Source organism: Phoca vitulina, unplaced genomic scaffold, assembly GCF_004348235.1.
Source record: "Phoca vitulina isolate PV1807 unplaced genomic scaffold, GSC_HSeal_1.0 scaffold87, whole genome shotgun sequence".
NCBI classification, from domain to species: Eukaryota; Metazoa; Chordata; class Mammalia; order Carnivora; family Phocidae; genus Phoca; species Phoca vitulina.
Genome location: NW_022589790.1, coordinates 3,419,344 through 3,437,260, shown reverse-complemented (window position 1 = coordinate 3,437,260; position 17,917 = coordinate 3,419,344). Strand labels below are relative to the sequence as shown.

Here is a 17,917-nt window from a genome sequence, read left to right as displayed (position 1 = left end):
CAAACTTCACGCAGAATAGGAAAATTTCTGTGAAACTAGCAACAACCATTTTTATTAGGTCTCTTCTTAAATAATGGTGCCATGATTAGAAATTCTGTTCTAGTTTACCTGACTTAAGAGATACTTGAGTTGGCATCAGAGCAAGGAAGACTCATGGGCAAATGGGAAAATTCCCTATGTGGGAGAGAAAAGGTAAGCACAGACAATGCTCAATTCTGAAAATGCTTTTCTGTCCTCAGGTTATCAAAACCTTTTCTTCCCATCTTCAGGAGAATCTTCTTCATTTTTCCTGAAGTCTCCCAAGACTGAGTGAAAATGTTGACTTTTATAAATCTAAAATGATCATAACTCTTCTGTTGAAGTTATATCTGCACAAGACCTCAAGGTGATGCATTTGTAAGTGCTTTAATAAATACATGTGATACATTTTCATCAAATTGATTAGCTTTTAGTTGATAGAACATTAAATGTACCTGTGTTCTTATTTGGTTACTATTAGTGATTACAGTTTGTAACAGTAGCTACAGTGTATAAATTGTAGTTTATTGAAAAATTCATGAGATATAATTGATGAAAATTTTATGTCAAGAAGTTATTTTTAATGCTAAAGAGATAACAACAAGCTGAGAGAGGAGTCCTGAGAGTAAGAAAAGTAGACCAGATGTACAATAACAAATTGGATGGAATAGTGCTCTTATCATTCTTTTCTGGGCAATGATGTTCAGCCATGGAGAGAAACAATAAGACTGTCACCACAGATTTTATTCTCTTGGGGCTCTGGCCTGAGCTTAGCCACCTTGTGATCCTTATCTGCCTCATTCTTCTGGTCTACCTTATGGCTGTAATGGGCAATGCTGTTCTCATTCTCCTCATCTGGCTGGATTCTCGACTCCACTCTCCTATGTACTTCTTGCTCAGCCAGCTTTCCCTTATTGATGTGGCCTTGATCTCAACTACTGTCCCCAAAATGGTCACAAACTTCTTCTCAGGGAAAAGAACCATATCACAGATAGGCTGTGGAGCCCAGATCTTATTCAGCTTAACCTTGGGAATTTCTGAATGCCTTCTGCTGACGCTTATGTCCTATGACCGCTACATTGCCATCTGCAATCCACTGCGTTACTCAGTCTTGATGAGCCATACCATCTGTAAACAGATGGTCATTGGATCCTGGGTAGGAGGGACAATAACTTCCCTAGTTCATACAGCCTATGTCATGCACTTACCAATCTGTCATCCTCGAGAGATCCCACACTTCTTGTGTGAGGGCATGGCACTCCTGAAGCTCACTTGTGAGGACATTTCAACCTATGTGAAGTCGGTGGTGGTCTCAAGCTTTCTGGTGGTCCTCATCCCTCTGAGTCTCATCCTGGCTTCCTATTTCCACATATTCCTTGCTGTCCTCCGCATAAACTCCATTGAAGGCAAGAACAAAGCCTTGGCCACATGTTTCTCCCACCTCTGTGTGGTCATTCTCTACTTTGGCCCTGCCATATTAGTCTACATGAGGCCAGGATCTTCTAAAACCCCAAAAATAAACCAGTCCCTCTTTATGTTTAATGCCATTCTTACCCCTATGCTTAACCCCCTCATCTATAGCCTGAGAAACAAGGATGTCATAGCAGCTATGAAGAGTATAATGCTCAGTAGATGCCTCCTGAAAAAGGTGAAAAGCCACCTAGGTTGCCATACCTAATTATAACCATATGTTAGCATATTTCTTTGAATTGTTTTAAGAGACTTTAGGACTTGACAAGTTTGGTTATGAGAATCATGGATATACTAGAGGTCATCTGTTTCAATCCCCTTATTGTGTGAAAATAATAAAATAAATAAAGTGAAATATAAAATAACTTACTGATGTCTTCAGAGCACCACCCAAAGATCCAATTCTTCTAACAAAAAATGCTGAAACTGCAGTGCTTTTCTAAATAACACAGAGCATCATTTTTGCTCATATATACCCAAGTGACAAATGTATTCATCTACCTAAACATGTCTAAGAGTAAGAAGGTATGAGCTGCTCCTAAGAACAATGAGAGAATTCAGAATTTCAGGGTTGGCTGAGGAAGCATAACTTTAACAGCTGGGTTCAATTGTTATGGCATTAAAATAATCTGATCTCCCTTGAATTATAAAAGGCAGCTTTTAGGTTGTCAAAAGCTTGCATACCTGCAACCCAGTAGTTGGCATTTTTTTTTCCATGAGGAACAAAGAGTAAAACTGCCTCCTTTCTCTTGGCCTCAGCAAATTTTCAGTTTTCTTTGTAAAAAAAAAAAAAAAAAGGGAAAGAGGATCACTGTTATCTCCACAAATTCTAGCAAACTAAATTCAATGGCACATTAAGAGGATTACACAATTTGATCAAGTGAGATTTTCCCTGAACATAAGGATGGTCCAACATATAAATATCAATCAATGTGATACACCACAGAATAAGGGGGGAGGTAATTACATTAATATCTCAGGAGATGTAGAAAAAACATCATTTGACAGAATTCAACAAGCTTTCATGATAAAAACACTCAGCAAACTAGGAATAAAAGGAAACAACCTCCATATAATAAAGGCCATATATGAAAATCCAAGAGTGGAGCATCATACTCAATGGTGAAAGACTAAAAGTTTTTCTCTAAGATTAGGAATAAAATACAGATGTCCACACTCAACCATTTACATTCAACATAGTATTGGAAAACCTAGCCAGAGCCATTAGTTAAGGAAAATAACTAAAATTCTTCCAAATTGGAAAAGAAGAAGTAAAATTAATTCTCTTTGTAGATGACATGAGCTAAAGACAAAAAACAAACAAAACAAAACAAAACTAGTTTTTTTTTAATTTAAATTACAGTTAACATACAGTGTAATATTAGCTTCAGGTATAAAATTTTGTACAATTCAACACTTCCAGACAACACCTGGTGCTTATCACAAGTTCTGTCCTTAGTTTCAATCAAAATCCTAGAGAACATAGGCAGTAACCTCTTTGACATCAGCCACAGCAACTTCTTTCAAGACACATCTCTAAAGACAAGGGAAGCAAAAGCAAAAATGAACTATTGGGACTTCATCAAGATAAAAAGCTGCACACCAAAGGAAACAATTAACAAAACGAAAAGGCAAACTACAGAATGGGAGAAAATACTTGCAAATGACATTACAGATAAAGGGCTGGTATCCAAGATCTATAATGAACTTCTCAAATTCCACACCCAAAAAACAAATAATCCAGTCAAGAAATGGGCAGAAGACATGAACAGACACTTCTCCAAAGAAGACATATAAATGGCCTATAGACATATGAAAAAGTGCTCCACATCACTTGCCATCAGGAAGATAAAGATCAAAACCACAATTAGATATCATCTTACACCTGTCAGAATGGCTAAAATTAACAAAACAGGGAACACCAAATGCTGGCGGGAATGTGGAGAAAGGGGAACCCTCTTACACTTTTGGTGGGAATGCAAGCTGGTACAGCCACTCTGGAAAACAGTATGGAGGTTCCCCAAAAAGTTAAAAATAGAGCTACCCTTCGACCCAGCAATTGCACTATTGGGTATTTACCCCAATGATACAGATTTAGTGAAAAGAAGCAGCACACGTACCCCAATGTTCATAGCAGCAATGTCCACAATAGCCAAACTGTGGAAGGAGCCAAGATGTCCTTCAACAGATGAATGAATAAGGAAGATGTGCTACATATATACAATGGACTATTACTCAGCCATCAGAAAGGATGAATACATACCACTTACATGGACATGGATGGAACTGGAGTGTATTGTGCTAAATGAAATAAGTCAATCAGAGAAAGGCAATTATCCATATATTTTCACTCATATGTGGAACATAAGGAATGGAAAGGAAAATAGGGGTGGGGTAACTGAATAATAAGAAATCAGAGAGGGAGACAAACCAAATGAGACTTGACTCTGGAAAACAAACTGAGGGCTGCAGAAAGGGAGGTGGGTGGGGGGACAGGGTAACTGGGTGATGGGCATTAAAGAAGGCACGTGATGTGATGAGCACTGGGTGTTATATGCAACTGATGAATCACTGAACATTATATCAAAAATTAATGATGTACTATACCTTTGCTAATTGAATTTAAATAAAAAATGCAATAAAACAAACAAAAAAATAGAAATGTTATATGATCAAACAATTCCACTAATGCCTATTTAAGCAAGGAAATAGAAGCAATCTAAGTGCTCATCAGTAGATGAATGGATTAATATATGGAGCTATATATATATATATATATATACACATATATATATGATCCAATATTCTATATATTTATGTATATATTTTTATACATAAAAATACATATTTTTATAATCATAGGGGTTGATATCATGTATATATTGATGAAAGGGGCAGAGAAACTTATGACTATTTATGAGGAAATATGGTGCATAAGCATTGAGTATATATATATATATATCCATCCCCAATGGAATATTACTCAGCCATAAAAAAGGAATGAGATCTTGCCATTTGCAACAATGTGGATGTACCTGGAGAGTATTACACTATGTGAAGTAAGTTAAGGACAAATATCATATGATTTCACTTATATGTGGAATTTAAAAACAAAACAATTGAGCAAACAAACAAACAAAAAAAGCAGAAATAGATCCATAAATACAGAGAACAAATGGTGGTTGCCAGAGGGCTGGGGGTAGAGTTATGGGCAAACGTTTGTAGGGGTGTGGGAGGTATATGCTTCCAGTTATGGAACAAATAAGTCATGGGAATGCAAGGCACAGTATATGAAATACAGTCAATGGTATTGTTAGTAGCATTCCATGATGACAGATGTTAGCTAAATGTGCTTAGCATAGCATAACATATAGAATTGTTGACTCATTATGTTGTATACCTGAAATGTATATGTATAATGCATAATGTAACATTGTATGCCAACTATACTTCAATTAAAAATTAATTTAATTAAAAAGAAAATGCATATGCAATATTTTTCTACCATGAAAAAAAGAAATCTTGCCATTTCGTATCACATAGATTAATCTTGAGGAAGTTATGTTAAGCAAAATAAATCAGACAGAGAAAGATAAATCTTGCATGATCTTGCTTATATGTGAAATGAAATGAAAAAACTCATAATTGGAAAGATCAGATTAGTTATTGCCAGGGGTGTGGGTAAGAGAGTTGGGGGTTAAGTGTGTAGGTAGTCAGAGTGCAAATTTTTAGTTATAAGTTGTAATGTACACCATGGTAACCGTAGTTAATAATACCGTATTGTATATTTGAAAGGTACTAAGAAAATAAATCTTGAAAGTTTTCACCATAACAAAAAAATGTAACTATTCAAGTCATTGGACGTGTTAACTAAATTTATCATGACAATCATTTCTCTACACACACATATATTAAATAATCATGTTGTAATCTTAAACTTATACAATGTTATGTATGTATACATCAATTATATCTTAATAAAACTAGAAAAAAACCCAAATATATAATAATGGAGAGTAGAATGTCAGTTACCATGAGGTGATGTATTTGAACCCAAGGTGATGTATTTGAGGTGATGTATTTGAACCCAAGTCCATCTGCTCTATGTACAGCTAATCCGATCACTGAGAAATAAGGTATGCAGAAGGAAAAGAGTTTATTCAAGAGGCAGCCAAACAAGGGCACAGGAGGGCAAGACTCAAATCTGCTTCCCTGAATGGGGAGAGAATACATATTTTTATAACCATAGGGGTTGAGATTATGTGTATATTGATGAAAAGGGCAGAGAAACTTATGACTATTTATGGGGAAAGATGGTGCATAAGCATTGAGTAAAAATGTACTTAGCATACATCCCATGTTCACTTGAGGGTGGAGGCTTAACACCAGAACAAGGCAAAATTCAGCCCTTGATATCAGGAGGTTATTTTAAGACAAGGAGAAGGGGATATGGGCTTGTTGAGTTGGTATAAACTGGATTGGTTCTTAGGCTTGTTATCTCTAGGAGGAATGAAGGGCTTAGCTTGTTCACAGGCTGAAACCATATGGGATGACCTTCAGTCCAAGTTTCTTTAGAGACAGCTAGTGAGTTTGTTAGTGGAGTCTGAAAAGACACAATAGATGATTAGGGGTAAACAGTTTTCTGAGAAATAAGCTTTAAATTTTCGGTTAGTTTCAACCTCATTAACCCTACAGGACATGGGTTCAATGATAGATATGTTAATTAGCTTGATTTTGTAGTCATTCCACAATAGATGTGTATCAAAACACCACATTGCACAACCTAAATATTTAAAACTTTTATTTGTCAATTAAACTTCAAAAAAGCTAGAAAAAGTTTACAGGTTTATAAACATTTTCACATTAATTCTCATAGCAACTCATTAATGGAGTCATTATTGTCCTAAAGGTATGAGAAAAAAAAAAAAAAAAAAACCCAAACTAAGGATCAGAGTGATTGTGATTTATTAATTCATGAAATTTCCATCTTGAAATCAAACAATCTACTTTTCTTATTACAAATGAGACAAAGCTCCAATAAGACTGTTTCTAGATGACATCATCCTATTGGCTTACTCAGTCTAATATCTAATATATGAGCTGGAAAATCCAGAAGAAAATTTCAAAAGACTGAGCCAGTGCCACTGGGATCTAAGACTGTTTCTGGGGCATCTGACATTTGGAACCTGCTGATCCAATCCGCAGAGGTGATTGAGACTGCTCAATAACCATATTGAAAGATACCGTTCTTGCAAGCCCTGAGATAATGGGAATACCAAGTTAACAACGATTATTCAGCACCTGTACAGGTAAGACTGTGTATAAAGGCTCTGTCTGTATCCATATCTCTTCCAGCATAATGGACATGTACCTGGAGATCTTCTGCTTATGTTTGCCCTGCCTGATTCCTGTAATAGATTTAATTATTTATTTGGGGCAAAGAGAAACAGTGTTTCTCCACATTAACTACATATTAGAACAAGGGTGAGGAGAAAGCTTAAATTACTGATGGCAAGGTTACACCACCCTGTTCGTGGATGAGGAAGATAATTTCCACGTGCAGCCATTATTAAGATCCACTGCCAGGAGCCCTATCATCAGCTACCACTATTTGATGATCAGTGAAACAATTCTTTAGTCATTGTTTTCCACACTTGCCTGGGGGTAAGGATAAAAACCTGAGACCTTGATAAACACACACATTCCTGACCCATTCTTTGCATTTTATTTTTTATTAAGTTTTAAAATTTTAATTCCAGTATAGTTAGCATACAATGTTATAGTAGTTTCTGGTGTACAATATAGTGATTCAACACTTCCATGTATCACCCGATGCTCATCATGACAAGCACACTCCTTAATCCCCATCACCTCTTTAACCCATCTTCCCACCCACTTGCCCTCTGGTAACCATCAGTTTGTTCTCTATAGTTAAGTGTGTTTCTTGGTTTCTCTCTCCCTCTCTTTCTCTTTCTTTGTTCATTTGTCTTGTTTCTTAAATTCCACATATGAAGGAAATCATACAGTATTTGTTTTTCTCTGACTGACTTATTTCACTTTGCATTATACTCTCTCGCTCCATTCATGTTGTCACAAATGGCAAGATCTCATTATTTTGTATGGCTGAAAAATATTCCTGTGTGTGTGTGTGTGTGTGTATGTGTGTGTGTGTACCACATATTCTTCATTCATTCATCAAACAATGGACTCTCGGGCTGCTTCCATAATTTGGCTATTATAAATAATGTTATTCTGGTAATACAGTAATTGTACTACTGGGTATTTACCCAAAAAATACAAAAACAGTAATTCAAAGGAATACATGTACCCATCCCTGGCATTTTAGATTCAGTTGTCCTGGGATTCCTGTGTTTTCATAATCTTCAGATTATTTTTACAATTGGACTGGGGAAACACTTGTCCACAAAATAAACCATAGGAATAATCTGGGCTATTTTTACCCAGTAACATTGACTGTGGGAGGGACAGCACAGCAACTCTCAATTGTGAGTTCAAAATAATTAAGGCACTAATTTGTTCTTTTTTAGATCCTTCTTCTAAGAGGCTGGGTTCTTTGTCAGTTTCTGACAAGGATTTGACAGCACAGTTCTCTGTTTAATTCAGCATCTTATTATTTAATCTTGGTGGGTCACAGTGCAATGATTAGTCTCAAGGAGAAGTCAAATATGTGATCTTCATGAAGGCCAAGGCAGGCATCCAAATGCCACCAAGGCTAGAGTTGCAAAGAACACCGTAAAAGAATCCTAAGGATTTCAGGCAAGACTGAACACAAATGACAGTATTGGTAAGGATACTTCTTGAAAATTTATACTAATATTAGAACTTTTGGGTTTTCTATTTTCATCTCATTGAGTATGGTATTACATCTATAACCCATAGAGAACAGAAATAGTCTCCCTGTATACATTTTTCATAAAGAATTTTTACTGATATCATCCGGAGCTGGGCTTATAACAGTTGTTCCTTTGATCTACCTTTCCTAGAATTGGAATGCTCCCTCTTCTTCCACAAAGAGTAAAAATTCCTGAAATGCAAGGAAATAGATAACTCCATATCTAGTAAGAATCAAATTTGCTTGCCCAGGTTTAAACATACTTAAAGGAATCAGTGTACTTCTGTAGTTAAAGACAGAATGCCCTACATGTAAGTGTTATGTACAAAAATGTTTTTTAAAAAAAAAAAAACTGTCTTTGGTTTTACAATGATAAATGAAAAACATTAAATTTCTCTTGTCAAACATGGTATACAAAAATTTTTGTTGTTCTTTTTTTGTTAAACAGTGTCAAATAACTTACTGGAATATAAATGCTTGGAAGGCCATCTAAAGTACATGAATCATCTGAAATATAAATGTCTGTTTACACACACACACACACACACACACACACACACACACACACACACACACTTCCAGAGAAGGAATTCTAAATAATTTCAACTCAAAAAACAATGCCTTAAATACATTTATACACACTTTTCTGTCATCTAAAGAATATAACCCATGCTTATGTGAAACATTCCCACAAACAAAACACATTCCAAATGTTTGGTCCTAATTCCTTCTCATCTCTGCTTTTTCTATCCCATATCCTGCTTTGCTTTCCTTAGTGATTTCTTTCCAGCCTATCTTCTGCATTTCCTTCATCAACATTTCCATTCCCCTGGAAGAGTTTTTGATTCCTATTTTTTTAATAAGACTATGATCTGTAGATACTTTCTTTGTGAGGTGCAGGATGACCATACCTCTGTCCTCTAGATTTAACTAATTGCTCACAGATATATTCTGCTGTGATACCTTTGGACAAAAGCCATCCTTGCCTCCTTTTCACACTGTACCCTTACATTCACCAGCCTCCTACTACAAACATTTATGTAATGCCAAACCACATGTTTAGAAATGAATTAAGAATAAAAATTTTATTCCCAATTCTAAGTTCTTTATTGGTATTCTCTTTATCTGCCAAGGTCTTTAATCTCCTTTTGTGGATTGAAAGGTACTTTTGGTGTTAATTATAGAGATATTTTATTTCAATAGAGGATAAAAATAACAGTAGTTCTATCATCTTTTTTTTTTTTTTTTTTAAAGATTTTATTTATTTATTTGACAGAGAGAGAGAGAACAAGTAGGCAGAGAGGCAGGCAGAGGGAATGGGAGAAGCAGACTCCCCGCTGAGCGGGGAGCCCGATGCGGGGCTCGATCCCAGGACCCTGGGATCATGACCTGAGCCGAAGGCAGCGGCTTAACCGACTGAGCCACCCAGGTGCCCCAGTAGTTCTATCATCTTGCCTGCCCAGGTGACTGTAGCTTGAGAGTAAGATACACTTGACCAAGATTCAATAGATTCCAGTATCTGCTTTTTGACCATCAGCTCACTTAATTTCTTGAATATAAATTTCTGCATCTATAATGTAAAGAGAAAAATATCTGTTATCTTTATTCCAGGAGTTGCATGGCTGACCCAACTAGATAATATTTGTAAACTGTCAGGTTATATATATGTTCAATTATATGTATCGACTAAGCCTCATCTGATAAGTGCTTATTTCTCCCAAATAGACCTCTATCAATCATTCCTTGAGCTAAAGCATGTCCTTCCTGTTATGCCAACTACACTGTACAATTAAATGAGTGTAAACACTGTCATCCAGTGAGTGAGTTGGACTATACTTTAATAGACCAACAAAATAAATTACAAACAAAAGACTTTAGCTGAGCAGATATCTGAATCCCCACTTCTTTACTGCCTCTTGGAGAAGAGTCATCATGCAATATGCCTTTGCTTGTTCCTGAAAGTATCATATGTGATCTAGCTAGCCAGTATTCCAAGGATATTCATGCCCCATCCATGTGGCTCCCTGAACAATAACACTAGAATTGTTGTTCCTCATCTTGCCACTCCATCCAGTTCAGAATCTAAAAAGGAAGAGAGAGATTTTCCTGAAGAGTCTGTGGCCAAGGATCAGAATCAAGGTATGACATGTTAGATTTCATTTACATTATCAACAAACTCATGTGGTGGTTAAAAAAAAAAAAAAATTAAAATGTGATGTCAGACTGGTGTAAGGTGGTATCTCATACACCAGTCTGACATCACATTTCAGTGTTTTTTCTTTTATTATCCTATGGTTTCATTCATATGTGGAATATAAGAAACAATGCAGAGGATCATAGGGTAGGGAGGGAAAACTAAATGGGAAGTCATCAGAGAGGGAGAAAAACCATGAGAGACCCTTAACTATAGGAAACAAACTGAGGGTTGTGGAAGGGGAAGTGGGTGGGGGATTGGGTAACTGGGTGATGGGCATTAAGGAGGGAACATGATGTGATGAGCCCTGGGTGTTATACGCAACTGATAAATTATTGAACACTACATCTGAAACTAAGGATGTACTATATGTTGACTAATTTAATTTAAATTTAAAAAATTAAAAAAGAAAAAATGTGATGTCAGAATACCAAAATAGTGGTAAACTTAGAACAAAAAGAAAAAAAAATCAACAAGGTTACCAGCTGAAATGTGAAAGTATTTCATTAATTAGGTTTGGCACTGAATTATCTTAAGATTGTAGAATATTTCACTAGAGGAGATCTTAGGTTCTAGACCAGTGGTTCTTAAATGTTTTGCTTAAGGAACAATGGATAGTCACTATTTAAAGAATAACAAAATCGGTTTTGATTTTATCGGTGAAAATACTGTCTTATTGTTTAATATGGTGAATAGCAGAAATTGGCTCCTACAAGTAAAGTTCAATGTAACCCAAATATGTGGATTAGCTTTAAAAATGTTTTGAAGTTTGCATCCTCCACTCAGGCAAAAGGCAGGAGGGCACCCATCCTTTGCCTTTAGATATAAGAGTCTAAACTAAACTGCCCAGCCAGGCCATATCCAGCCTTAAGCTTTGGATTCTGTTTGCCCAATGCTGGCTTTCTGGATAGCAGAGCCTGCCTCTCACAACTGATTTTTTTTTTTTCTTTTTCTTTTTTTTTTCCTAAAGTGAGTCTTTTATGTAAGTTGTAGTGAGAGCATCTAGGAGGATAATAATTTCACTGAGCTCAAAGATCAGGTCCCATGAAGTTTCTTGTGAGCCTGCCTGTTCATACATATTTGGTTAATAAATGTTGGTAGGATTGGTGGATTTTTTCCTGAAACTTGCTAACTTGCTTTCTTTTAATTGTGTTCCAGTTTTACTGAGAGCATAACCCTTTCTCTCCTCAATACATCATTGGCTACTTCTGTGATCTTCAAGTCACACACACATGCACACACACTGTGGTTGGCTGAGGTAGATTTATAAGGAGTAGTAAAATTCATACCATAAGGAAACATTGCTATTGATTGGAAAGTTTGTATTTGTGAAAAACTAATGAATTATATCAAGTAACTAGTGTGCCTTAGTTTATTAAGATAGCTCAATGAAGAAATCAGTTGTTTTGGAATTGATCATTTCTTAAGTTTTCATGCAAAGGAATCAAGCTGATATTCATTTTGATGGCTAAATTTAACTCTGAGAATCAAACACTATTGAAAGTAATAAATGTTTAATTTTAAACAGAAAATGCAGAACATTTTAATCACCTGGCACTTATTAAATGTATGTCCATCAGGATGTATAAAGTATTTTATCAGATTTATAGACTTCAGTTAATCAATTTGACATGACACAGAACAATGGTAATTATTCCACTACTGTCTGGGGTCATACATTCGGAGCTCTATAGTTATCCAAAGGTGTCAGTCAATTGGGTTAGTTATGACTAAGAGAGGTATGGAAGACAATTAATGCATGCGTCTGTGTGGCTAAGAAAAGAATGAAACAGTGCACAGATGTCATTCCTGACTAAGGGTCCCATAACTTGGCCAGCCCCAGCCTTCTCATAGTGTGGTGCATGTCACGAACATCAGAATCATTTGAGCTCTTCTTGGAGATGCAGATTTCAGTATCTCATCCTGGACCTAAGCATTCAATTTTCTGGATGTGGGGTCTGGAATCTGCATTTTAGCAAGTATCCCATGTGGTTCTACTGCATAGTAACATCTGAGAGCCATGAATTAGAGCTCAAAGGGGTTTAAGAAGCCAAGTGGAAAGAGTAGAACAAGACAGTAGAATGACCCCTACTGGCTGAGGGACTCTTCTAACTGCAGGGCAGAAGCTACTGATGTTCACAGAGGCTTGATAAAAATTTTGTCTGCATAAAATACTCCAAAAACTGACAGAAGATACTTCTCTCAGATGCCCATACTCCTTTTTCTGGTAGATCAAGCTGGCATAGATGCAAAGGTCAATTGGATAGAAGCCATAAAATCCTTGATGCAATTTCTTTATATTTCTCTCTATGGAAGTGAAATAAAATTTAATCTAAGTTGATTTTAAAATACAGTGAGGATGTAAATCAACTTTAAAAGGTGTTCTTTTGATGGCTGAGTAACCACATCTTCTTTATCCTTGTATCTATTAATGGACATTTAGGTTGCTTCCAGATCTTGGCTATTGTAAATAATGCTGCAATAAAAATAGGGGTGCACATATATTTTCAAATTGGTGTTTTCATTTTCTGGTAACGCTCCATAGTGAGATTCGTGGATTGCATGGTATTTCTGTTTTCACTTTTTTTTTGAACCCATGTTAAAATATTTTATTTAACTCATGAGGGAAGCAACAGACATTATAACCAGTCAAAAAAAATCCAGAAGAACAGCCACAGGCATATAGATCAGAAATACTGAAACACCTAAAGGAACAGAGAGGCTTTGGGCATGTTGGTCTCAGAGTTAATGCCGCTGACAAGGCAGAATTCCTTGCCTGGTTGGCCTCTTGACAATTATGACCTTGTCACTTTTGAAGTTCTAGAGAGTTATTTAGGAGAGTATTTTTAATTTGGGTTTGTCTGAAGAGTCCTCAAAATTAAATTTAAGCAAGAATCTCCCAGTAGTGGTGACGTGTCCTTTGTACCTCATCCTAGCAGGAGGCATATGACTATGATATGTCCCATTTGATCACTTGAATAAGACAGCATCTGCCAGGCTTCTCCATGTAGTTATTCTTTTCCTGCTTTGTAACCAAAGGGAGGGCAGAGAGGTATAATGGGATGGGAAAGGCAGAGAGGTATAATGGGATGCTGTGAATATCTCATTCTTCACAAATTTCATCCTCCAGTTTTAACATTCTTAGGTATTTCTTGGAGTGTCAAGTGGTAATTTTCTAATCCATCATTCCTTTGACCTTTATTAGTTAGCATTTTCCTGAAAAGAAAAACTGTATTCTCTCTGTCTCCGTTTAATCACTTATTTACTTATAACATTATAGGCTGTGTGGACTCCTATTTCATTCAGTGAGTAATAATCCATTACTATCATTATCTATTTTCACTTTTTGAGGGATCTTTATATTGTCTTCCACAGTGGCTGCACCAACAAGTTACATTCCTGCCAATGCTGCATGAAGGTTCCTTTTCCTTCACAATCTTGCCAATACTTGTTATTTCTTGTCTTTTTTATGCTAGGCATTCTGACAGGTGAGAGGTGATAAGTCATTTTGGTTTTGATTTGCCTTTCCCTGATGATAAGGGATGATAAGCATCTTTTCATGTATCTGTTGGCCATATGTACATTTTCTTTGGTAAGTGTCTATTCAGGTTCTCTACCCAGGCAAATTCTACCTAACATTTGTTTTTATTTAAATTCAATTAATTAACATAAAATATATATTAGTTTCTGAGGTAGGGTTCAGTGATTCATCAGTCTTATATAATGCCAGTGCTTATTACATCACGTGCCCCCCTTAAAGTCCATCATCCAGTTACCCCATCGCCCCAACCCCTCCCCTCCCGCAACCCTCAGTTTCATTCCTATGATTAAGAGTCTCATGGTTTGTCCCCCTCTCTGCTTTCTTTCTTTTTTTATTATTATGTTATGTTAATCACCATACATTACATCATTAGTTTTTGATGAAGTGTTCCATGATTCATTACTTGCATATAACACCCAGTGCTCCATGCAGAACGTGGCCTCTTTAATACCCATCACCAGACTAAGCCATCCTCCCACCAACCTCCCCTCTAGAACCTTCAGTTTGTTTTTCAGAGTCCATCATCTCTCATAATCCCTCTCTGCTTTCACCTTGTTTATTTTTCCTTCCCTTCCCATATGATCCTCCATTTTGTTTCTTAAATTTCACATACGAGTGATCATATGATAATTGTCTTTCTCTGATTGACTTATTTCGCTTAACATAATACCCTCTAGTTCCATCCATGTCATTCCAAATGGCAAGATTTCATTTCTGATGGCTGATTAGTGTTCCATTATATATAATATAAATATTATATATATAGAGTATTCTACTATATATATTCCATTCATATATATATATATATATATATATATATATATATATATATATATATCTTTAATTACATCTTTTTTATCCATTCATCTGTTGATGGACATCTGATCTCTTTCCATAGTTTGGCTATTGTGGACATTGCTGCTATAAACATTGGAGTGCAGGTGCCCCTTCAGATCACTACATTTGTATCTTTGGGGGAAATACCTAGTAGTGAAATTGTTGGGTCATAGTGTAGTTCTATTTTCAACTTTTTGAGGAATCTCCATACTATTTCCCAGAGTGGCTGCACCAGTTTGCATTCACAGCAGCAGTGTAAGAGGGTTCCTCCTTCTCCACATACTCGCCAATATCTGTCGTTTCCTGAACTGGTTAATTTTTTCCCATTATGGTCAGTGTGAGGCAGTATCTCATTGTGGTTTTGACTTGTAGTTATCTGATGCCCAGTGATGTTGAACATTTTTTCATGTGTATGTTGGTCATTTCTATTTGTTCTTTGCAGAAATGTCTGTTTCTGTCTTCTGCCATTTCTTAATTGGATTACTTGTTCTTTGAGTGTTGCATTTGATAAGGCCTTTATGGATTTTGGATACTAGCCCTTTATCTGATATGTCATTTGCAAATACCTTCTCCCATTCTGTCAGTTGTCTTTTGGTTTTGTGGACTATTTCCTTTGCTGTGCAAAAGCTTTTTATCTTGATGAAGTCTCAATAGTTCATTTTTGCCTTTTATTCCCTTGCCTTTGGAGATGTATCTAGCAAGAAGTTACTGCGGCCAAGGTCACAGAGGTTGCTGCCTGGTGTTCTCCTCTAGGATTTTGATGGATTCCTGTCTCAGATTTAGGTATTTTATCCATTTTGAGTCTATTTTTGTGTATGGTGTAAGAATATTGCCCAGTTTCATTCTTCTGCATGTGGCTGTCCAATTTTCCCAACACCACTTGTTGAAGAGACTGTCTTTTTTCCATAAGATACTCTTTCCTGCTTTGTCAAAGATAGTTGGCCATAGAGTTGAGGGTCCATTTCTGGGTTCTCTATTCTGTTCCATTGATCTATGTGTCTGTTTTTGTGCCAGTACAGTGCTGTCTTGATGATCACAGCTTGTAATACAGCTTGAAGTCAGGCATCATGATGCCCCTAGCTTTGTTCTTTTTCATCACTGCCCTGGAGATTTGGGGTCTTTCCTCGTTCCATAGAAATTTTAGATTATTTGTTCCAGCTCTGTCAAAAGAGTTGATATTTTGATAGAGATGGCATTGAATGTATAGATTGCTATAGGTAGCATAGACAGTTTAACAATGTTTGTTCTAATCCATGAGAATTTTTTTTTTAAGATTTTATTTATTTGACAGAGAGAGACACAGCGAGAGAGGGAACACAAGCAGGGGGAGTGGGAGAAGGAGAAGCAGGCTTCCTGCTGAGCGGGGACCCCGATGCAAGGCTCTATCCCAGGACCGCGAGATAATGACTTGAGCCGAAGGCAGCTACTTAATGACTGAGCCACCCAGGTGCCCCTTAGCAAGGAACTTTTTTTTCCCATTTCTTTGTGTCTTCCTCAATTTACTTCATGAGTGTTTTATAGTTTTCTGAGTACAGATCCTTTACCTATTTGGCTAGGTTTACTCCTAGCTATCTTACGGGTTTTGGTGCAATTGTAAATGGGATCAACTACTTAATTTCTCTTTCTACTGTCTCATTGTTAGTGTATAGAAATGCAACTGATTTCTGTGCATTGATTGTATATCCTGCCATTTTGCTGAATTCCTGTAGAGTTCTAGCAATATTGGGGTGGATTCTTTGGGGTTTTCCACATAGAGTATCATGTCTTCTGCAAAGAGTAAGAGTTTGACTTCTTCTTTGTTGATTCAGATGTCTTTTATTTCTTTTTGTTGTCTGATTGCTGAGGCGAAGACTTCTAGTACTATGTAGAACAATAGTGGTGAGAGTAGGCATCCCTGTCATGTTCCTGACCTTAGGGGAAAAGCTTCCCCATTAAGAATGATATTCACTGTGGGCTTTTCATAGATGGCTTTTATGACATTGAGGTATGCTCCCTCTATCCCTAAGCTTTGAAGAGTTTTAATCAAGAATGGATGTTGTATTTCGTCAAATGCTTTTTCTGCATCAATTAAGAGGATCATATGGTTCTTGTCCTTTCTTTTAGTAATGTAGTGTATCACGATGATTTATTTGTGAATGTTGAACAACCATTGCAGCCCAGGAATAAATCCCACTTGATTGTGGTGAATAATCCTTCTTATGCACTATTGGATCCTACTGGCTAGTATCTTGGTGAGAACTTTGGCATCCATGTTCATTAGGGATAATTGGTCTGAAATTCTCCTTCCTGATGGAGTCTTTGTCTGGTTTTGGGATCAAGGTAATGCTGACCTCATAGAATGAGTTTGGAAGTTTTCCTCCCATTTCTATTTTTTGAAACAGCTTCAGATGAATAGGTATTAGTGCTTCTTTAAAAGTTTGGTAGAATTCCCCTGGGAAGCCATCCAGCCCTGGACTCTTCTTTGTTGGGAGATTTTTGATTACTGAATCAACTTCATTGCTGGTTATTAGTCTGTTCAGGTTTTCTATTTCTTCCTGTTTCACTTTTGGTAGTTTATAGCTTTCTAGGCATGCATCTCTTTCTTTCAGATTACCTAATCTGTTGGCATATGATTGCTCATAATATGTTCTTATAATTGTACTTTTGGTATTGTGTGTGATCTCTCCTCTTTCATGATTTTATTAATTTGGGTCCTTTCTTTCTTTCTTTCTTTTTTCTTTTTGATAAGTCTGGCCAAATGTTTATCAGTCTTACTAATTCTTTCAAATAGCTAGCTCCTAGTTTCCTCGATCTATTCTACTGTTCTTTTGGTTTCTATTTCATTGATTTCTGCTCTGGTCTTTTCTTTCTTTCTTTCTTTCTTTTTCTTTCTTTCTTTCTTTTTCTTTCTTTCTTTCTTTCTTTCTTTCTTTCTTTCTTTCTTTCTTCTTTCTTTCTTTCTTTCTTTCTTTCTTTCTTTCTTTCTTTCTTTCTTTCTTTCTTTCTTTCTTTCTTTCTTTCTTTC

The 17,917-nt window shown here is 36.4% G+C and overlaps 1 protein-coding gene across 1 annotated transcript; it reads left to right on the top strand.

Moving 5' to 3' along the window:
* The first annotated feature begins 727 nt into the window (after positions 1-727).
* Positions 728-1,696, top strand: LOC116626458 (olfactory receptor 2AJ1-like). Its single transcript, XM_032395781.1, has one exon. The coding sequence runs from the start codon at positions 728-730 to the stop codon at positions 1,694-1,696; it is 969 nt and encodes a 322-aa protein (XP_032251672.1).
* The last annotated feature ends 16,221 nt before the right edge of the window (positions 1,697-17,917 follow it).

What these genes read in the sequence shown, in the direction of transcription:
- LOC116626458 (XM_032395781.1), top strand. Translation starts at nt 728, where the DNA reads ATGGAGAGAAACAATAAGACTGTCACCACAGATTTTATTCTCTTGGGG.